The 23,367-nt window shown below is 42.5% G+C and overlaps 1 protein-coding gene across 1 annotated transcript; it reads right to left on the reverse strand.

Annotated features, from left to right (window-relative positions):
- On the reverse strand, positions 1-21,766 carry STX12 (syntaxin 12). Its single transcript, XM_084815555.1, has 9 exons — positions 21,540-21,766; positions 13,853-13,922; positions 12,274-12,373; positions 10,473-10,610; positions 8,924-8,967; positions 7,767-7,872; positions 6,717-6,789; positions 5,918-6,000; positions 1-3,389 (listed from the first exon to the last, which is right to left on the reverse strand). The coding sequence occupies exons 1-9, from the start codon at positions 21,646-21,648 to the stop codon at positions 3,297-3,299; spliced, it is 816 nt and encodes a 271-aa protein (XP_084671681.1). The 5' UTR covers positions 21,649-21,766; the 3' UTR covers positions 1-3,296.
- Positions 21,767-23,367: the final 1,601 nt, after the last annotated feature.

Below are 23,367 nucleotides of genomic sequence, written 5' to 3' on the forward strand. Positions count from 1 at the left end.
GCAAATATTCTTTATTTTGCATAATTTAAAACAAAAACAATCCTGTGCCCACATCTCTAGAAACATGTATGTACAGGAACCCATAGACTAGCAGCAGTATAGCCAGGGATGAAATCAAGTGAAAAGAAATGGGACAAAAGGAGGCAGGTACTTGTGTAACTTTAGATTCAACCTTGCCTGTGGTCCCATGGTGCCATCCACATCTTTTCTGTACTTCAAAATGAATATACCCAAACCACACCCCACTGATACCTTCAATAGGTCTTAAGATATACACGTTGCTCCACGAACTGTTCCAAAGTTAAAATATTTTCATCTTTTTAGTCTTCTAATCCTAGTTTCTACATGTGTAGCTTAGCTGGGTGATGCTTGGTCCCTGCCAGTCAGCACCATGAGTGCCTATCTTCCCTACACTATGTTGACTAACATATTGGAAGGGCAGTACAGCAAACCTCTGTTTTGCTTTCTTGGAAATAAATGAGGGGTCTTTACAAACCCCCACTTTAATGAAGGCATGACCAGCAAACTGTTTTGTGAGGAACATATGAATTTATTGTTCTTGCCTTATGGAGGTTCCCAAAAAATACTCACAAATTTCCACATGAAACAGAGGTAGATATCGCAATGAACATAGAATTTTTGCTCAATTTTCCATGGAGGTGAATTAAAAAAACTTATCAATAGCAGCAGTAGCTAATGAAAGCTCTAAAAATTCTATAGTTTCTATGTATCAATGCTAACATGTAATTTATGTTGTTCTGAATGCATGGTAGATTAAGATCTTCAGATATGAATGAGACAGGAGATGGTAATCCTCAAACACTGAATTTAGAAAAGCGATGAACAAGTTTGTCTCATTGTAGGACACCAGTAACATTTAAGACAAATGCCTGGAGAACTATATCATGAAATGTCACCTTAAGTGCTTGACATTTTAGCTATTTTCTTTATACTGTCTTGAAGCCTGCTAACCAGTGGTCCAGAACTACAGTATCTAGAGGGCCACCTGCTTCGATGCAAACTTTCCCCATTGGTAAGATCTTTATCTGCAGCCTTGCTTTGAGTGCCCCCACTTTCTGAAGCAAGGCGGTTGACAAGTAGGGACAGAGTCTTTTCTGCTGCAATACCTCATCTATTCATCTAGACACACTCTTTGGTGGCAACAAAGGAGTAGCCATGTTGGTCTGTTGCAGCAAAAGTTTTTACAAATATATAATGGTATAAACTTTTGTGGAAGTTAGCTGCTATGCGTCTGATGAAGTGGACTCACAACATGCCATAATCAATTTATCTGAATGCCATCACAGATTTCAGCTGAAGACAGCCATTTTCCCAGGCATTTAGGGTGATTTAAACCATGGTTTAGGTCTGACCTGAAAGAAAGACATCATGTCAAATACTTTTTAAAAGGTTTATTGATAGTTAAATGGATGGAATGATGGCATAATAGTGCAAAAACATGTGCAACTGAGGGCATCATTCTTCTCCCATGCTACATTTCACAGTTTAGTAATTTAAATAAGTAAAATGTGAAAAAATAAATAGTGTCAGTAGAAATATGTAGCAATTTCTTGTATATGGAATCTTACAATTCTACTCTGTCAACTTTTTAGTCCTTTTATGTCACTTTTAGGAGTGGGCTTGACCCAAGTGCTCTACAAACAATTCCTCTAATACAGCCTTCCCCAACCTGGTGCCCTCCAGGCAGTTTGGACTACAACTCCCAGAATTCTTCACCATTAGCCATGTTGGCTGGGGCTGATGGAAGTTGAAGTCCAAAGCATCTGAACAGCACCAGGTTGGGGAAAGCTGCTCTAATACATCAATTCAGAGTGGACAAAAGGCCCAGATCAGACATGATTTCTCATTTGAGAATGTGGTACAACGAACCTTGGGCTTACTTGGTGCCCCCCTCCTTCACGCACAGAGGACATTAAGTTTCCTTTTGCTTTTTAGAACAGAAGCAATTTCCATTATGTTAGAATATGAAAAACAGGAGTTTGTTTAAACCCCAGCTAGATACAGATAGGCCAGAATCAAACCAGATTTCAATGCAACAGGAAACTGCAGTTTGTTCTAAACTCTAAGACTAAGTTTAAAATTTCCTACTATCACATGCAAAGGAAGAGGAAAGAACAGGAGGAGTGCATGCCAGCCCAAGGTGTGTCATACCATATTCATGTTAAGATGGCTTCTCATTACATTTGAACTGGGCCATTTTCTTACAGCCTAAGGAGACAACTAATATTCTCTGCCAAGTATACTACAAAGGTTTGGAGTCTTCTGTTGGACAGACACAGATATTTGTCATAATTACACACAAAATGAATGACCCTGTCCTGTGTCACATCTGTTTTAACCCATTTTAAGCTCTGTGCTATGTCTTTTATGTGCTGTACTATTTAATGCATGTGCTAGAGGTACAAAGTTGGGAAGAGAAGCAGAGTGGCTCACCACCAAACACAACATCATTAGGCAACAAAACATTTGGATACATTGCTGAATGACTCACCATTAACCACAAAAATGGAACAGGGAGAAACCATGCTACTAGACACTAGGTACAAATATCTCTAAGCTAAATTAGTCATTACTAAGTACATTCTTGGTTCCAAACCCAGATGGCCTCAATATTTTTCACTATGTATACCATTAAAAAAAAAAAGATGGAGGTGTTGAAGTTCTCTCTTGACAAGTTCAAAGCAAAGGGCTGCAGTGTGCCATGGGAAGTTAGACTCTCCCCGCACTGTGTGCATTAAAAGACAGCTTCCAGATGTTTCAGAAGCAGTATGTGATATTGCACAGGAACTGCTGCTAGAAAGAAAAGCGTCAGCCCCATGCACAAGAGCACACACCTGAAGCAGTGAGATGTTGCCCTTCTTGAAGGTTATCCCTATGCAAGTCACTTATAAATCAGTACATATTAAAAAAAGAAGTTAAATCTGTAGTGCATGTGTCAATTAACAAGAAAATCTAGATAACCAATCACACTCTTCAACATTTTACATTTGGGACGGCAATAGTATAATAGAGAAAACAAAACCCCCCACAAGTTAAGTTTAATTACATAAAATAATTTTACATAAACTGATAAATACTGTCTTTATGGTTCACTAGATCCAAGAACTAGTTATCTTCATGTTAGTTTCTATAGATTATAATTACTAGAGGAAAATCAGTTTGTGTTCCATTTCATCTCAATGAATTCATTCCACGGCTTGTCTACCCATTTTCCCCTGGGGGAGGAGTTGGGGGAACCAACAACTCTGCAATTAATGCAATTCCACGTAAATATTTCATTTTGATGCCTGCCAGATAATTAATCCCAAGATTACAAAAGCCACAGCCAGGCCAAGAATCAGGATGCAGATCTTCTTACGCGATTTCTTCTATTAAGAGAAAACAACAAGATAACTATTTTCACCAAGAAGTTGTCAAGATATCCAACAATTCAACTCATATATATTTGTACAACAAGAACGTGGGATGAACTGGATACCATATTTAATCCAAGGAGAACAGGAATATGAGATCTTAAGACAACAATTGTAGTTGTCAAAGAAGCGCTTACTTTAGCAACACTAAATATTTAAAGTTTACTAAAAAGGAGGCAATGCGTCCATTTCTGGCTATTGGTGCTGATCAAGAGTAGTAAGTGGGTAGAGCTATGTACAAAGTCGGGCTCTTTCCTCTTTCTTCCCTCTAAAGAGTAGCCCCCATACTGCATTGGGAGCTCCTTTTTAAACTCCATAGTTAAAAAAAAAAGATTTCAACACAAGCTGAATGGAAAACTACTGTTTAGAAAAATGAAGAAAAAGCTGGTGGGTGCATTCGCATGCTTGCATCAAGGAGCTTGCTGGATCTCTACCAATGTCATAATCACAGAAGGCAGGTAAAATGCATTCTTGACAGGTGTGGGGATGTTTTACTGATTTGTCACCTGAATTTTTAGCATGGGGATATTTTGTTTTGAGGTAGGGCAGGTGGCTAAAGAGGCCTTCTCTGTGATGCAGCCCCAGTTGTGGAATGCTCTCCCCAGAGAGACTCACTTGAGACCCACTCTGTCATCATTTGGGCACAGATATTTGTGTAGATCTTTGATTTTCTTATGCTTTTTAATCTCTCAATTCTTCTGGGCTTTGTTAGTTTTCTAATGCTTGAGTTGTATTCCTTTGTTGTTTAGCTGTTTTGTAGTTATTGTAGCTAAAATATACTTTTCTATTGAGTTTTATTGTAAAACACCCTGAGAATTTTATAAAAGGATGGCACATAAATACGTATTATAAATAATCCTAGTGGCTCATTTATCATCTGTATTTTTAGGGCATCCTTAACATTATATTTTAAAATGACACTACCCACTCCAAGACTGAGGGAGGAGATTACAGTTAGAAATTCAATATGGGAGGGGCCAAAACTAAGCACACCGAGCATTGGCATGCAGAAGGTCCCAAGTTCAACCCCTGAATCTCCAGGTAAAGAAGAATCTCAAGTTATCTGCCCTGGAAACAGCCCTAGAAAGCCACTGTCCATCCAAGTAATTGGTACTGAGCTAGGTGGACCAGTAATCCGACTCAGAGTAAGGCAGCTTCATAATTTCTCTCCTTCCTTTCTCAACTCGAGGAGCTAAACCTAGAGAACTGGAGTAAGAAAATCCAGCAGCGGTGCTGGCCAGGTATCCTACATCAGCATTCGTGCCCACATTCTCCAAGGAGGATGAATGCTGCCCCCAAACCTGTACTGAACCACCGGCAGGCTCTCCTATATGGTTGAAGGAATTGCTTCTTTACAGAAAGCTAAGCCTACAACAGCCGCTTACAACTGTTTTCTGGAATGTAATAAAGTGAATGTTCAGAATGCTAGAGAGGAATGCAATAGGGAATTAGAATGCTCTATACAGCCTATTCAGTGGAAAGTTGCCCTAGCTTCCGTATGTCCTATTTTTGCAGATTTAAAATTGAGGCTGATTCAACAAAAAAATGATGTTTAGTGTATAAGGAACACCACAGCAGCTCATTAAGAAGCTGCCTAGCTCTGCTAGTTGGTGGCAATGCAGCGCGGACAATGCCTTGTTGAGGCATGTGATGTGGGCATACTCTGTGATGGCTTCTTTCTGGTTATAAGTCAATGCACATGTAAACTTTGTTCTTGGAAAAATCTGTGATAATTGCAAACATTTGTGTGCTTTTAAATTCTATTCCTGTGATTAACAGATGAACAGCAAAAGTGGAGTTCGAGAGCCTTTACAGCCGGCAAAGAGACTCAAACTTCAAGCTTAGAAAGATAGACACCCAGCACCTATCATTCAATGGTCTGAAGATCTTACTGTTTTTGCTGCATTTGAACATATATCCTACTGTCGTCAATTTCCTCTGGATGCTTATTTAGATATATGGGCTACACACGCACACGAAATAGAAGTGTTGAACTTTTTTCTTTTTTTCTTTCCTTTTTGTTAATGGTGTTGTAAACAGTAACTGTAAATGGATATGTACTCTTTTTGTTGTTGGTTGTGTCCCCCCCCCCTTTTTTTGGTTTCTGTTATAATTTCAAAGAAAGAATAGGAAAAAAGGCAGGCTCTCTAGGGGCAGAGAGATCAAGCAGGGCGAAGGATTGCATGGAATCCTTTGTACTGTGTCCCCCGTCTAAGAAACGTACTGCAATCAAAGTGGCAAAAAAAAAAGCTATGCAGTTTGTTAGTCTGAATGTGAAAGGTGTCACTTGGGATTGAGGCAAGCAAGAGGAGTGTGTATATGACACTCCTTTCTTTGTGCTCTAGAAGAACCATATGTTTCAAGAAGCTTTCCTGTATCTGTTCTAGAGATGAGGTCAGCAAGACTGATTCAGCTGCTACATCTTTGCCCTCCCCGCTCCCCTTTCTGATTTTGGAACAAACACAGAGCCGCACAAGTGTTACCTGATGATACGCTGCTCTCTGTAACTGTTCGTTGGCGCTTTCCACGTGAACCTCTGCATTTTCTACATTTGCTTCTATGCTATCTATAGGGATGAAGAGCACAAACTCAGAAGAGCGACCTCAAAGGTGTATGAATCCCTCAGAATAGCCTGTAGGTCACGGCCATAATTAAGCCAGCTTGGTCATGCTATATAACATTATTTTAGCATAACATCACAGATGCTGTGGGTCAAGTAAGACTGAAGAATATCCTGTCTCCAAAAAAGAAGCTGATCAACAACTTGTGGCCCACTTTCAGAAGGGATAGCGAGCAAGTGCCTCAAATCCCTTCGTCTAAAGAGGCCAACCACCATTTCCTTTGGTGGTAAAGTTTCAAAAGTGTACACACACTCTTGTGCACATGTGCAATGGGCGTGCAGAAACACAAGCAGAATCTGAACAATGGCATGCAACACAATTTTCATGTGCTTTCAATGTTTTCTAGAAATTGCTGTGTTTTTCAAGTCAGTCCATAGCAAAAGAGCATGTTTCCACCATTGATTTTCATCAGCAGCTTGGACTATGACATTTCAAGTCAAGTAATCTACTTAGAGCGTATTTGGGGATCCTCCCCGGTAAACAGAGCATCCAACTTACTAGCTCTTTGAAACATCTCCAGTACTGATCTTCAGCTAGTAAGACATCCTAACTCAGACCTTCCATAGGCTGAATACATAGCTATATAATTGCAAATCCATAATTGGCAAATGGTAGATGAAATACCACAGTTTAGGTAAAGCAAATGCAGGTATCCACTTACCGATCATGTCTCCCTGATCATGAATCATCATAGCCAAATCTTTAAATATCTGGTTCACATCCAGGATATCTGCCTGAAGGGAAGATTGCGAAGAGTTATTGTATTTCCCCCCAAACTGCCTGTGTGTTTACAGAACTCACCTGGAAAAATAACTCAGGAATATCTTATCACAGCTTAGCTCCACAGGTAGAGCTACACTGATGTAATGGGACTCTTCTGCCCACTGTTCCACTACACCTGTTTGAGCCTCTGAAAAGCCACTCCTGAGTAAGTACCTTATGCTGCTCACACCAAGGATTCTTTGGATCCAAGCTCGCCATGCCCAAGGCAATCTTTTTTATTTTAAAATTTAAAAAAAGCATATACTTGTTTCTCAAATTTTATGAAGTTGCCTTGTCTTCAATACTTAGATGACTTTCTACAACTTCCATCTATCCCGCCCCCAATCATCATTGGATCTATCTGCCTGGTCCTACACTCCCTGTATGACTTCTTGCCCACCTAAGCTGGTTCTACCTCCTTCTAACAGATTTTCCTCCCCATCTCCTAAACCTCCTTCAGCCTGGGATAACAAGGTCCTCCTTCCTTCTAGCAAATGCAGTGGCACTGCAGTCCATTTGGGGGAAACCCCGAGCATTGAAGATATGCAAAACTGTTTATGCCCCCCCCCCCCCCCCACACACACACTTGGTGGTGTCCTGCCCGCCTAATTTCAGAAATACAGGATTAGAAAATTTGCTGGAGACTCATCTAAGCATACAGTGGGCAAATAATGTCAAGAATTTGGAATGCTCAATTCCCATTGTACTCACTGAGCATCAATAACAATGGCAGCATAACTCTTATTATTTCTGATGGCCCTGAAGTAAGCAGCACCTATACAGATAGAATGAGAGCTACCTCAGTATAGCTGGGATAAAAAAAATGCAGAGCAGCAGGGTGGCTTCAGAAGAATTTTGGCTCCCCAGAACTCCTTTCTCTTGGGTCTATTTAAACATAATGAACTAATCTTTAAAATTTTGCATCTAGGTAAAGTCCTAACCCACTTACCTCTAATTGCCTAATGGCAGTTTCTCTCTCCTTAATTAGTTCAAGGTCTTGTTCTGTTATTGCGATGTCTTCTTCTTGAGACTGCATCTGATTCCACTCTTCATTGCTGCAGGAAGAATGTGACATAGCAATCTGCTCTTCCAACTATTACTGCAACATCCCCCAACCTGGTGCTGTCCAGATGTTTTGGACTATAACCCCCATCACCCCCAGCTAGCACATCCACTGTCCATACTGGCTGGGGCTGATGAGAGTGGTAGTCCAAAACATCTGGATAGCACCAGGGTGGGGAAGGCTCATGAATTATTCCAACACAGGATGCAAATCAATCAAACTTGTTTCTCTTTCTCCAAAGACCAACTAAATACTGTGCTTTTTAGATATATCAAGGTCAGTCAATTCCATAACTTTGAATTGCATTGGATGTACGTTCTAGTAGCTTTTAATAAGTGATTCTATCAATATCTGAATAGCATACAATGTAATCTGGGCATCTAGACTTCAGAGCTTTCAGACATCACCTTGAAGACTAAATTACATCAAATCACAATGCAGCACCCCTGCGTATCCTCATAGTTTTATCAAGGCTGAAGTTTATTTGTTTTAATGTAGGTGGTTAAAGTTTTCTTGCAACTTTGCCTCAAAAATAGTGAAATTTAAGGATATTGTTGGAAAAAGTCCAAATCAGCTTTTACACTCAAGTGTGACAGGTCTGCTTCAGAGGCTTGACCATCACTGTTGTGTTCAAGGCTTGCAAGCTCCCTTCTCACCTTCCAATTTGCTCTCATTCCTTCTGGTTTATAATAATAGTTTGCCCAACTCAGATGCCACAAACTGGATTTCAATCTGGATTTCTGATTGTGGTTTGGATGCACCATAGTTTGCCCGATTTGGATGTCACACAACTATATTCTTGCAAATCAGGAGTGAGGGAATAAGAGTGCACAAGGAAGGAACTCACGGACCCAAAATATATCCCCTGGTGACATCTGAACTGGGCCACAAATTTGTTCTGAATCAAAAGTTAGAACGCTACATGCCAAAGAAACAAGTTGCAAATGCATCTACACCAGTCTTATTTCCCAAGTCAAAACACAAGTAGGTTTTTGCATTTGAAGAGACAGCAGTGACAGTTACTCCAAAATAGTAGACATTACCTGTCAAATGACACCAACTGCTCTTCCCTGCGCCTCTCATCTCCCTGGAGAAAAAAAAGGGTTCCAAATCAAACAAGGTAGGGTTTGTACAATGGTTAGCTGGGAAGACAAGGTGCAGCAGTTAAGCCCTTTATGGCCTAATCACCAACACTATTGTCTGTAACTCCTGGTGCTTTCAATGGAAAAGACATCAAAGAATCAGAAACTGGAAGACTCTGGGATGGCTTATGACCAAGACAAATCCATTCATTTATTTAAAAGATGGAGGGGGCAATCCTATGGCCCCTAGACAGAGTTGAGGGGGGCAGGCATAGGATAGTTTGGATTCCTGGATCCAAGATCAAAAGCAGCGCTCCGACTTCAGAGCCAGGAATCTGAGCTCCCTGCTCCCTCCTCCTCACAGCTGGCATGAAGAGAACCACACTGGCTGCCTCTCCAAGGTTGCAAAGGCAACCTTGGAGAGGAGGGAAAGGGGGCGTGCCAGTGGGGAGGCCAGCTTACGCCATATTACATCCGCAGGCCTCCCCAGCCTCCTTCCCTCCTGCTCCATGGAGCTCCAGGTTGATGGGCAAAAAAGCCCGTCTAGCCAAAAGGCAGAGTGGGAAGAGTGCAGAAGCGAAGATTGCCTCCGCCACTCTTCCTGCTCTACATGGGATGGCTGTAAGCCTCTGAGTTTGTACGCTTACAGCCATCCTGATAGGACTGCACCCTAAGGTTGCCTTTCAACCCAAGCTTCCAAAGTAGCTAACAAAGTTTTTAAAAAGATCCAGCAACTTGAGCTGAACAGAACTAAATTGGAACGGACAAAGATCTACTGAAGTCGAAGTCTCAGCTGCAAGGCATGATCATTCACTACCCACCACCTAGAATAAGTCTTCATAATTGAGACCACTGTGTGCTACAAATTGAAAGAAATGAAAAACATAAGCAACCAGGGTCATTGCACATATGACTGGGAATACTTCTTTCTGACCATAAATATCGTCATCAGACTCTTGATGGTACACAGAACTTATTCACAGAGTAACACCCGATCTCTTGTCTTGTCCCATCCTACTTGGACAATATTGGCACTGAAGCTGAACATAGATCTGGTATGGGACAATCTGAGAGGCAGCTACTATTGGAGAACAATAATCAGCACAATGAACGGAAAGGAGGAAGAGGGAATCACCTAAAAAAAAAATGCAGGGCAACCCATTTCAAACAACCCATTCCCTCCAAGCAGAAATCCTGGCAGATTTTGAACCACTTTACACTTATTTCAGCACTGTTGCCAGCTGAAAACTGGAGAGAGCCATCTTAACCCCACAGAATAGGCAGAGTGGAGGATCAGTTATGAAGTATAGTTATGTAAACTGCATAGAGATCTTAGGATATCAAGCAGTATACAAATAGTTTAAATAATAAATAATAAAATAAACCCAGGGTCAAAAACTGTCAGGTTAACATGATAAATTGCCAAACGTTTTTCTTAAAAACAAACAACACTTGAAAAAAGCCTGTAATCTAGACCTTTTCCTTAGGAAAGGTTTGGCTGACAACTTACAGAGAGACGGGAACCAGCTCTTGCCCGGGCAACAGTCTCTTTCTCTTTCTCCGACACTCTTCTTTGCACTGCTTGAAAGTTATTTAAGGCTGCAGAAAAGTCATTCATTAAACGCTCCTTCTGAAGTTTCTGCTGGCGCTAGAATACATAGAATTATGGCCATGACTTGTCATGTTAACAGTAACAAGGAGAACTCACCAACTTCAAGAAAAATCCCATACCTTATTTCTATTCTTTACAGGACCACTATGTAGAGGACCAAGTCCTTACCCACCCATTCACTTGCAGTGCATTACACAGCCTTTTCTCCCTCAAAGTAGTTAAAGAACATCAGTACTGCACGTTGCTCATGCATACAAAAACTGTCTTGCCATACTGCCTCTTTCGACTACAGGGCCTAGTATTTAAGAGATGGTAGAAATGGGCTGGGGAGAGAGGAAGTGGCAAAAGGACAGGGCATCTGCTGTACCAACCAGCCCTAACATTACAGCCGAAACACATAGATTGTTTTCTGACAAGCAGGGGAAGGCACGAGATGACCACATGATTCCCCACTGCCCTGCACATCCAGACAGTAGCAAGTAGCAGGGATAAGGACTCGCTATTCAAAACTGGCATAAGGAGCTCCTCCTGCCTGTGCCCTGGAAAATACATCCTGTTCCCAAGATCAAAAAGCTCCGCTTCACAAGTTATCTTGTGAAAAGAAGAGAGGTGCACAAGACATACTTTCTCCAACACACATTTTGGGGCCTCTATTCTACTGCTGTAGCTTGCAAGGATCTGATAACAGAAATGTCACCTACCCAAGTAGACTAAAACGTTCATCATTATTTTTTTAACCTGTGTGTTTGTGTGTGTGTGTGTGGGGGGGGGGGGGTTCACACCTCCACTAACATCCTGTTTTGGTGGTGGCAAACAACCGGCCCCTCCCTTCTTCTTTGGTTTGCAAAGCAAAATAATACACTAGTGGATAAAGCCTTGCTACATATAAGCAGAAGCAGAACAGGGAGTCTTAAAAGTTGGCCACTTTAACATCAGTTATTTCTTGCCATTGCGTGGCATGCCGTTCGTTCTGCCTCCAGACTCTACCTGAACCAATGACTTGTGTTACAAGGGTACCGTTCATCCACACCACAGGTTGAATGTATTAACTGGGGCTGTGGTTTCCTTGTGTACTGCCTAAGCACTGGATCTGCTGTTGCTGTTTCAAGCCCTTCTATCTGCTGCATCCTGCCCACAACTTGTCACCCAATCTAGTTAAGCCACAAGTTGGAAAACAGATCTTGATTTTGATCAGACAATCAGACTGCCTCACACCCACTGTGGGCAGATACTAGTCTGCATTCATGGCTCTGTATATGACCAGGAGGCGCAGCATAGACTAGGTAACAGATATAAGACAACTGGCCTAGGCAAGATTCATCTTTACAGTGACCGCTAGAGATGTAGAATGGAGAGTTTGCATCCATTTCATGCCCTAGCAGGAACTGAACCATTTGTTTGCCATCAACAATACATTGTTTCAGCACTTATTACAGCAGATAGAAGTGAGGGATTAACCCCCCTCCCCAGAACACTAACCAATTTCTACCCATGGAAAAAAACACCATGTGCCAGTAGATCAACTGGATTTCTGCAGATGCAACAGCAGTTCAGGTTCTAAATGGACCTCACTCACCTGTTACCTTTACATGATATCCTGTACCACCCATCAAAAAGAATGCTGGTATTCCCAGATATTAAAAAAAGTAACAAAAACATTGGCTTATGATCCATCAAAGCCACAGGTAGACTCACAAACCTGTTCCGATGTAGATAAGGGGAGTGGCAGGGAGCCCAGCTCCTTCAGGTATTCATTGGTCTCTTTGGCAAGCTGGTTTGCTGTATATTGCAACTGTTGTCTATGAATAAAAAAAAATGCATTGTTCAGCTTTAGTTTCTAGTTTCTTCAAAAGGAAAGTTTCACACACAAATTGCAATTTAATTTAGATCACTTACATAGCAAGTTATGATGGCCATGTGATCCCTGTCGTGTGTTCTCCAAAGAGCAAAATTTCATATCCCCCAGAGCTACTGAGGGCAGACAAGCATTCCTAAACAGGCATTTCTTCTATGACCTGGTTCACACAACATGACATGTTACCATAGGTTAAATAACCATGAGTAGCTGCAGTGTGTGTGGCCACTGTTCTGAATATGCAGACCTCCGATCAGGGGTTGCAGTGTGTCGCATGAACCCAGCCATTGTGGGTTAAACAACCCAGTTAACCCTCGTTTAGTGGGTGGATTAAGCATGGGTTGTTTAACCCTTGATTAACCCATGATGGCCAGGTTTTCATGTCGTGCCACACCCCCTGATCAGAGGCTGCATATTCAAAATGGCGCCCAAACATGATAAGCCACAGTGTCATGTGAACTGGCTCACTATCAGCCTTGCTAGACTCGTGATTATCACCTTCTCTACCAATTTGTTATTGATTGTGTACAAAAGACTCATGCCAGGGCTAGATGTGCAGCAGAATGAGATATAAGAGCCCTGAGGAGGCGGAATGGATTATACCACTATAGACTAAAGATGGAGGATCACATTTATGAACATTTCCCTACACAAACTTCTTCCTCTAAATTCCTGAAGCTCTGCCTCCTCCCATACTATCCTGCCAATGCACTAAGATCTTCAGAGGAGGCCCTTCTCCAAATATCATCTGCAGGCAACACACACTATGCATTTACAAAGGTAAGGGCCTTTTCTGTGGTGGCACCGCAACTTTGGAATGTCCTCCCAAAGGAGATATGATTGGCACCAACTTTGTTTTCTTTTCAGCTCCAAATTAAAACATTTAATTTTGCCCAAGCATTTTAACGGGTTAGAATTTTACATTTAATTGTTAAAATTTAATTTATTTTAAAACTGAACTGATTGTAGTGTTTTTGTTTGGCTTGCTAGTTGAAGAGTTATCATTTTGTCTTTTAATGTGTAATTGTATGGTTTTAATATTGGATTTGCTTGTGTTAATGTTGTTTACACCACCCTGGGATCCCTTGTGGATGAAGCATGGTTTATAACTTCAGGTACAATAAAATAAATAAACAGTGAACTAGCACAACATAGAAGGGGCTGGGCTAGGACCTCTCCCTCTGATATACTAAGGGTTGCTGGTTTACTTGCAGGGAGGGGGGTGTTGTTGCAGGGGTGGGGTGTTTTGTTTTTATACGAGGGAACATGAAAAAATGCTGTACCTCACCTTGCAGCCTGGTGTGGTCTATACTACCAACCCCATTCTACTACATGTGTAAGCCAGACCTCAGAATTAAGAGATGCAAAATTCATTTGGCTTTGTCGCTGTAATTCCTTAAAGTAGTGTTCAGGCCATACTTACAGGTTTTCTTGCAATTTGCTGGAGTCCTGCTTGGTTCCCAGCTGACTCATTAAGTTCTTTATCTGAGAAGCTGTAGAAGCAAAATAGGTGATATATTATCATTTTGCCATAAAAGTTCTCTTCTCAACTCATAGCCTGATCCCAACTATGTTTACTTGGACATAGGTTGCATAAATTATAGTGGTATGTTTAACCTACAGCTTGCAAGAACTTTCACTACCATATATATTTGCAGTATAGCACCACATAGATTCTTTGGGGCAATACAAAGTTATATTTTAGTGAATTAATAAAAATTATTATTGTCAAACCTTATGAGAAACTACTGAAGTTATTACGTTGTTGTTCAGTCGTGTCCGACTCTTCGTGACCCCATGGACCATAGCACGCCAGCCCTTCCTGTCCTCCGCTCTCTCCCGGAGTGTGCTCAAGTCCATACTCATTGCATCGGTGATGCTATCTAGCCATCTCATCCTCTGCTGTCCCCTTCTCCTTTTGCCTTCAGTCTTTCCCAGCATCAGGGTCTTTTCCAGAGAGTTTTCTCTTCGCATTAGGTGGCCAAAATATTTCAGCTTCAGCTTCAGTATCTGTCCTTCCAATGAGCACTCAGGGTTGATTTCCTTTAGGATGGACTGATTTGACCTCCTTGCAGTCCAGGGGACTCGTAAGAGTCTTCTCCAGCACCACACTTCGAAAGCATCGATTCTTCGGCGCTCAGCCTTCCTTATAGTCCAGCTCTCACAGCCATACATTGCTACTGGGAAAACCATAGCTTTGATTAGACGGACCTTTGTCGGCAAGGTGATGTCTCTGCTTCTTACTATGCTGTCTAGGTTTGCCATAGTTTTCCTCCCAAGGAGCAAGCGTCTTTTAATTTCATGGCTACAGTCACTGTCTGCGTTGATCTTGGAGCCCAAGAAAATAAAATCTGTCACTGCTTCCATTTCTTCCCCTTCTATATGTCAGGAAGTGATGGGGCCAGACGCCATGATCTTAGTTTTTTTAATGTTGAGTTTCAAACCAGCTTTTGCACTCTCCAGTTTCACCCTCAACAAGAGGCTCTTTAGATCCTCTTCGCTTTCTGCCATTAGGGTGGTATCGTCTGCATATCGGAGGTTGTTGATAATTCTCCCGGCAATCTTAATTCCAATCTGTGATTCATCCAACCCGGCGTTTCTCATGACGCACTCTACATATAAATTAAATAAGCAGGGCAACAATATACAGCCTTGTCATACTCCTTTCCCAATTTTGAACCAATCGGTTGTTCCATGTCCGGTACTTACTGTTGCTTCTTGACCCTCGTACAGGTTTCTCAGGAGACAGGTAAGGTGATCTGGTACTCCCATCTCTTTCAGAATTTGCCACAGTTTGTTGTGATCCACACTATCAAAGGCTTTAGCGTAGTCAATGAAGCAGAAACAGACGTTTTTCTGGAATTCTCTTGCTTTCTCCATGATGCAGTGAATGTTGGCGATTTGATCTCTAGTTCCTCTGCCTCTTCGAAACCCAGCTTGTACTTCCGGTAGTTCTCGGTTCGCATACTGCTGAAGCTTAGCTTGTAGGATTTTGAGCATAACCTTGCTGGCACGTGAAATGAGTGCAATTGTACGGTAGTTTGAACACTCTTTGGCATTGCCCTTCTTTGGCATTGGAATGTAAACTGACCTTTTCCAGTCTTGTGGCCATTGCTGAGTGTTCCAAATTTGTTGGCATATTGAGTGCAGCACTTTAACGCATCATCTTTTAGGATCTTAAATAGCTCAGCTGGAATACTGTCATCTCCACTAGCTTTGTTGTTAGTAATGCTTCCTAAGGCCTACTTGACTTCACTCGCGAGGATGTCTGGCTCAAGTTCAGTGACCACACAGTCATGGCTATCAGGGACATTCAGATCTTTCCTGTATAGTTCTTCTCTGTATTCTTGCCACCTCTTCTTAATCTCATCTGCTTCTGTTAGGTCCCTGCCTTCTTTGTTCTTTATCATGCCTGTCTTTGCACAAAACATTCCCTTGATATCTCCGATTTTCTTGAAGAGATCTCTAGTCTTTCCCATTCTATTGTTTTCTTCGATTTCTTTGCATTGTTCATTTAAGAAGGCCTTCTTGTCTCTCCTTGTTATTCTCTGGAAATCTGCATTCAGTTGGGTATATCTTCCCCTTTCTCCCTTGCTTTTCGCTTCCCTTCTTTCCTCAGCTACTTGTAAAGCCTCATCAGACAGCCACTTTGCTTTCTTGCATTTCTTTTTCTTTGGGATGGATTTCGTTGCTGCCTCCTGAACAATGTTACGGACCTCCGTCCATAGTTCCTCAGGCACTCTGTCAGGTCTAATCCCTGAAATCTATTTGTCACCTCCACTGTATATTCATAAGGGATATGATTTAGGTCATACCTGAATGGTTTAGTGGTTTTCCCTACGTTCTTCAATTTAAGCTGAAATTTTGCAAGAAGCAGCTCATGATCTGAGCCACAGTCAGCTCCAGGTCTTGTTTTTACTGACTGCATAGAGCTTCTCCATCTTTGGCTGCAAAGGCCATAATCAATCTGATTTCAATATTGACCATCTAATGATGTCCATGTGTAGAGTCGCCTCTTGTGCTGTTGGAAAAGAGTGTTTGCTATGATCAGCATGTTCTCTTGACAAAACTCTATTAGCCTTTGTTCTGCTTCATTTTGTACACCAAGGCCATGCCTGCCTGTTATCCCGGTGATTTCTTGACTTCCTGCTTTAGCATTCCAATCCCCTATGATGAAGAGGACATCTTTTTTGGGTGTTAGTTCTAGAAGGTGTTGTAGGTCTTCATAGAACCGATCAACCTCAGCTTTATCGGCCTCAGTGGTTGGGGCATAGACTTGAATTACTGTGATGTTGAATGGTTTGCCTTGGATTCATACTGAGATCATTCTATCATTTTTGAGATTGTACCCCAGTACTGCTTTTCCCACCCTTTTGTTGACTATGAGTGCTACTCCATTTATTCTCAGGATTCTTGCCCACAGTAGTAGATATGATGGTCACCTGAATTAAATTCGCCCACGCTTGTCCATTTTAGTTCGCTGATTCCCAAGATGTCGATGTTCAATCTTGCCATCTCATGTTTGACCACCTCCAGATTCATTGATCTGACATTCCAGGTTCCTAAACAATATTGTTCTTTACAGCATCGGACTTCCTTTTCACCACCAGACACATCCACAGCTGAGTGTCCTTTTGGCTTTGGCCCAGCTGCTTCACTCTTTCTGGCGCTACTTGGAAATTCCCTCTGCTCTTCCCCAGTAGTATATTGGACACCTTCCGACCTGAGGGGCTCATCTTCCGGCGTCATATATTTTAGCCTTGTGATACGTTCCATGGGGTTTTCTTGGTCAGAATACTGGAGTGGGTTGCCATTTCCTTCTCCAGTGGACCACATTTTGTCAGAACTCTCTGCCATGACCTGTCCGTCTTGGGTGGCCCTGCATGGCATAGCTTATGGCTTCACTGAGTTACGCAAGCCCCTTTGCCACAACAAGGCAGTGATCCATGAAGGGGGAAGTTATTATACCTATCAGCAATAAGTGACAGAATGTAACACAATCCAAAAGTTAAGAGTACAATCCTAAAAAAGAAAAGTAAAAAGAAAGGACACAAATTCACTTACTTGGGACATATTATTGAACTCAATGGCCACATTCATACATCAGTGTAAACCATAATTGTGGCTCAATAATCCAGGATGTGAACAGCACACACGATCCATTCACTTCCACTGCTCCTGCCTTCACACAAGCATGCAAACTAATCAGGAAAAGGACAGCTTCTTGTGGCAACCCTTCCTGGGATCCTGGTTTGTTGCTCTCAAACCAGCCAGGACTCATAAACCTTTGTTACTAGCTTACACATCTTGGTTTATTTGGGAGCAACAAGCCAGGATCTCTGGACACCAGGAGAAGCTTCCCTTACATTGCTAGCTTACCCACTCGCACGAAGGGAGGAGCAAACAGGCTGTGGGCACCAGCATGTTGCTCGGTCAGATTCTGGGTTATTAAGCCATGATTTGTGGCTTAGAAGTGACTGTGAACACAGCAGAGGGACTACTCAGTAAAGAGTTACATCTGTAGGAAAGGGGTGCAAGACTTCATTTTGGTATCCAGGTACACATTGTTTCACTTTTCCCCCTTGTGTCTTGCACAAATTAGCCACTATTCGAAAGAAACATGGGTGGTGGGGGACATAGTCCAAGGACAGGAACAGAGCAGAACTGCTGTGCGTTCATCTTTGAGAAATGTTCAGTTCAAGACTGATGCTTATTTTGGCCTCATGTTGCTAAACCATAGATCATTAAATCAGACATAATACACACCTTCCAAGAGTGATAAGCAGGTACAGTATAAATAGCTCCAACACTCCCAGAGTACCTGTGCTAGGCTGAAACCATGACAATATTGATTTTGTCTGCAGCATAGTTTCAATAAAGCCTAAGAATATCAAGATGCTACATCTGCGCTTGAGAATTACTTGCGCAGAATCACCAAACAGCAATTCTGAATACTGGTCTGGCAAAGAAGACTTATTAATTCTTCAATCAGCTATATTTTAAAAAATAACCAAGTCAGAATGGATGCCTACTCACAGTAAAAAAAAATAAAATCCTTACACCCAATGTGGCAGTAATATTGCACCTATTTTAGAAACCTGATCCATTAAAGTGGGACTAAAATGAATTCTAAAAGTTCTCATTACATCATGCTACTCCTTGGAAATTTTGAGAACAGCAGCAGAAATGGATTATTTGAAAACAGATGGAGATTCTTATTTTGATGCTCTAGAAAAAAATGTCAATGAGGGAAGAAACTAAAAGCAAGAGAAATGTCAGAAAGGCAAAGCCAACAGAATTTCTACCCAATAAGCACCATCTCTTAAGCTAAAATATCATTATTAAAGTCTCATGGTAGATCACAAGAATAGTTTTCCCAACACTGTGAATTGACGTTCTGTGATCAATTTGTGGCAGAGATCCACAGGCATCCTAGCTCTGTGAACAGATGAGCAAAGTATTCATTCCAATCATGAGCCAACAACATGATGTCAAAGGATCTGATTTTTGAGGTTGATCACCACAAAAGGATTGTGCAAAGTCATCCTCTGATGTGAATCCTTGCTTATTGCAACTGTTTGTAAAACTAAAAATAAAACTATAGTCTAGCCTTCTAATCTCTGGGGTATGCACAAACAAGTCTACACTGACTGCCCCATGGACAGCTGGCATGGCTAGCTCAGGCTGATCCCTCATGTTGAAGATGGGGATGTGTCATGGGAAAAAAGTACCTGCCTTTCCTGGCATGCTTCCTATGCTCCCAGTTACAAGCTACAGGCCCTAAATGGAGCCACAGGAGGCTGTTACTTATATACATAGCAAGGGAACATACTGGTGCCAAAGTACAGGGGGAACAAAAGCCTATGCACACGTTACTGAAACTGGCTAACTCTCATAACTAACTGCTCATGCAAGTTGCCTACTTTTTTGAACTGTGCAACATCTGAGGGGGGATAGAGGAAAGACTGCAGTGGCTACTTTGTGATGAAGGAAAAGGCTGCAAGGTAAGATTTTTTCTGAGCACAAAGAGATAGTGCTATGATTCTCTGCAAGTCCCCACTTCAGATGTTAATTGATATACAGGAAAAATTAATAGAAAGTCTTTCCAAGTTTAATGTCAGTAGTGGCTCAAGAAAGCTGGCCTTCCTTCTATCCCTTTTTCTCTCTGTAGTGAGGGTGGGGGAAAACAGAATAGGACTGGACAGGAAACTATGCTTCTCTTCTGTTACCCACCTCAAGTCCCAAGACTGGGTGTGCCATGCAAGTAAATAAAAGCCAGAGAAACAACATAGCAAATTTGCCTCTTGTACAGTAGAACAAGAACCATTTCAAGAGAGATTTTTTTCCTCTACAGAAAACACTTTTGTGTAAGTAGGAAATGGTGTTGAGAGATTGTTATCCGATTATCCCATGTGAGCATATTTCACTGAATGTACACAACACACATGCACACTGGGAAAACAAAACAACCAACATGTTTGTACAGAGTTAACACACACACCGTGAAATATATACGTGTGGGATTGTTATGATCTACATGCATTTCACACCTTTTGTCTACGGATAAGTGCTTTCTTGTTGTCAATGAAGTGAGCTTTAGGGCGATAATAATTATTAGGAAACAATTAGGTGAAGGGCAAACATGGTGCCAGTGAGTGGACATGGACTCACCCCTTCGCGCTAATTCTCTCAAACTTTTGGATATTATGAAAATTTCTGCGGTTTTTTACTTTTTACGCAGGTGTTGTTTCTACTGTCAATTTTTGTGTGTTATTTTATTCTTTTTTAAAATAAAGAGTATTTTAGGGCGCAATCCTATGGTCGCTAGTCAGCGCTAGACAGCCATAGGATAGGTTGGTTCCTGGGAACCGACCTCGGAGCCCGCACTCCAAGGTCAGTTCCCTGAGAACTGACCTCCACCCACTCCTGCGCTGCCTTGTAGGCAGCACGGATCAGCCCCACGCTCGTAAGAGCAGCGAAAATGTGGCATTTGCAGGGATGGGTGGAACTGCCTTTCCAACGCTTCCTATACATCGTCTGGCCTTCCCCCTGCTGCTCCTACTTCCTACAACTAGACAGCTGAAATCGGCTGTCTATCCGTGAATGGAGGGAGGCTAAGGTGTGGAGGGGAAGATCCCCTCCGCGCTGCTCCTGCCCTGCATTGGATGGGCGGTTGCCTCTGAGTTCGGAGGCAGCCACCTATCCCAATAGGATTTCACCCTTATTCACTTAAGTCATAACAAAACAAACAGAAGTGCACTAGGGCCACAAACACTGAGGAAACAAACAGAAAATACTAAAAAAAGATAGATAAGTAAAAAAAACCAGGGGTGGAGAGGGAGGAGAAAGGGAAAAAATAATAAAGGAGGAACACATTTTATTTACTTTCTATTCTTGTAATATTTTTAAATTTTGTATATAAACTGCCTCAGAAACCACTGATAGAAAAAGGGGGTACAGATCTTTTAAATTTTAAGGAACTTCACTTAAAAAAAGAAAAAAAATTGTTTGAAATTTAAACAATCCTGTTGATTAATTTTGGCTTAAGGCCAGATGAGGTCAGAGTTCCTTGGGGCTTCGGAACTGCTTGCCACTGTATTTATTAGCAATGTTATATATAGCTTCTGATTTCTTTCAAATAAGGAGTATATAAACACTGCTAATAAATAAATATTCCTGATGCCAAGGCACATGGAGTCAGTATTGAGAAGTTTAAATAAAAATGCCTTCTTCCGTGTCAAGCCGCTTTGACGTTTTGTGGATGAAAAGGGGGAATCAAAAATGATGTTAAAGAAATAAAAATAAGTAAGTGATGGGAGGGAACTAAGGGTAGTATCCAATGTTAGTCCTACTTAGAGGAGACCCGCTGAAATGAATGAGACTTAGGTTAGTCATGACTAATTAAAGTCATTTATTTCAATGGGTCTACCCTAAGTAGGCCTAACATTGGATACTACCCTAAGGAAGGGGGGGAGGGAGAGAGAGAGAAAAGTGAAGACATTTCAGTGGGGCAAGGGAGACATTTTTGGGGGTGGGGGGAGAGAATCTGGAAGGGCTGCGGGGCTATTAGGCGTGGCGGCCGTGTCAAAGTGATCAAGAGTCTCACTCACTGCATTGTGCCAGGCGCTGTACATTCGTGCTGCAGGTCTGGATAATGGCGCTGAAGTCCCGGGGCGGAAGGCCCCCGGGCCGGTATGTCTCTAACGGACCGTACGACATGGCCACAGCTGGAGCCCAGGAGAAAACGAAACGAGAAGAAGAAAAATAAGACTATAACAGGAGAGCCGGGTCGAGCTGCCACCACTCCTACTACTGCCGGCGCCGCCTTCACCACCACGCAGGCGCTATCAACAGGCCCGGCCTAGTCCTCCCTTCTCCGCGCAGGCGCACAACAGAACCCCCGAACTGACAGCCTGCGACGCGTCTCCTTCCTCCGCTCAGCGGGAGGGAGCGGCGGCTGGTGCGCTGTGTTGAGGGAGAGGAGAGAGAACGCGCGCGCATGCGCTCATCCAACAGGCGCTGCCTGAAGGGCTGGTTGCCACGGCAACGGGATGCGGCTCGCCGTTGTCGCTGCCCGGGGTAGGCCGCAGCCGCTGCTGCCGCCGCGACGGTGATTCTTCCGGGACAAAAACCTGCACGGATATACTCCCAGTGGAGACGGCTTTTATGCTCCCGGGCCGGCTCAGACGATCCTCTTATGTATGCCTACTCGGAAGTAATTCCCACTGTGTTCCTTGGGGCTCACTCCCAGGAAAGTGTGGGGGAGGATTGGGGCCGTGCGCCCGCATCCTATGTGTGTTTACTCGGACGTAGGGTGGCCGTGTGCCCTACTTGACAGAGGACAGCCCTCTACTTGAAGCACTGCCGGAGGACCAGCCTCTGTTTTGAAGTCGACCTCTGTTTGAAGGGCAATCCAGTTCAAGATCAATGTAAATATTAAAAACCCTAAGAAAGGGGAGCTGGGCCTCGAAGTTGCCCATCAGCGCCAGGGCAGCAAACTAAATAGGCAGGTTCAGAGGTCACCTGGGTACCGTCTTTTGCACGATGGTGAGATGTACTATATTTCTATTTAAATTAATATTAATTATTTCCAAACTTTATTCTATAAAAATCAACTTATACACATTTTTATGTCCTCTTTTTGGGTGATACATTTCCTCTTTTTTGATGATGTGCAAGTGGCCACCCTACTCAGATGTAATTCCCACAAGTGTGCATAGGATTGCAGCCATGCAGGAGACTCTTTTGGATGTTTGCTCAGAAGCAAGTTCTACCAAGTTCAATGGGGCTTACTCCCAGGTATGCGTATATAGGAGCATGTCCTGATGGTGTAATTCTGTGCCTGCTTACTAGAGGCAAATTCCATGAGTTCAGTGGGTTTTTCTCCCAGGACTGTGTGGATAGGATTTCTGCCTTGCTGTGCATGTTTAACTGCAGGTAAATCTCACTGTGTTCAGTGGGGCTTACTCCCAGGAAAGTGTGCATAGGATTGCACTGTTATGCTGTTGCAGCAAAGTTCTTGGTGCTTCGGGACAAAGGGTTGGATCTAGATTGGCATGTTTAGAGAAGACCCATTGAAGTAAATGGGCCAAGTTAGTCTTGACCAACTTAAGTTCTACTGATTTCAGTGAGTCTACGCATGATTACTTTTGAATTCAACCCATTTTTTATCATGGCATAATAAGCTTTTGTATACTGGTGCTGCCAGGGTAGGACTTTTGGGGTACAGGTCTCAGGCATCACTCAGCAGAATGAAAACGAGGGCCCTCGAATACAGCAGGTTTGGCTTACCGCATTTTGAAGCAAGGCAAGTAATCCACATTGCCATCTAGAGGGGGCCTTGGTAAGACCATTTGTTTGTTGTTTAGTCGTTCAGTCGTGTCCGACTCTTCGTGACCCCATGGACCACAGCACGCCAGGCCTTCCTGTCCTGCGCTC

The sequence above is a fragment of the Heloderma suspectum genome, chromosome 10 (assembly GCF_057233095.1).
Source record: "Heloderma suspectum isolate Gila_16-S chromosome 10, 16-S_ref, whole genome shotgun sequence".
NCBI classification, from domain to species: domain Eukaryota; kingdom Metazoa; phylum Chordata; class Lepidosauria; order Squamata; family Helodermatidae; genus Heloderma; species Heloderma suspectum.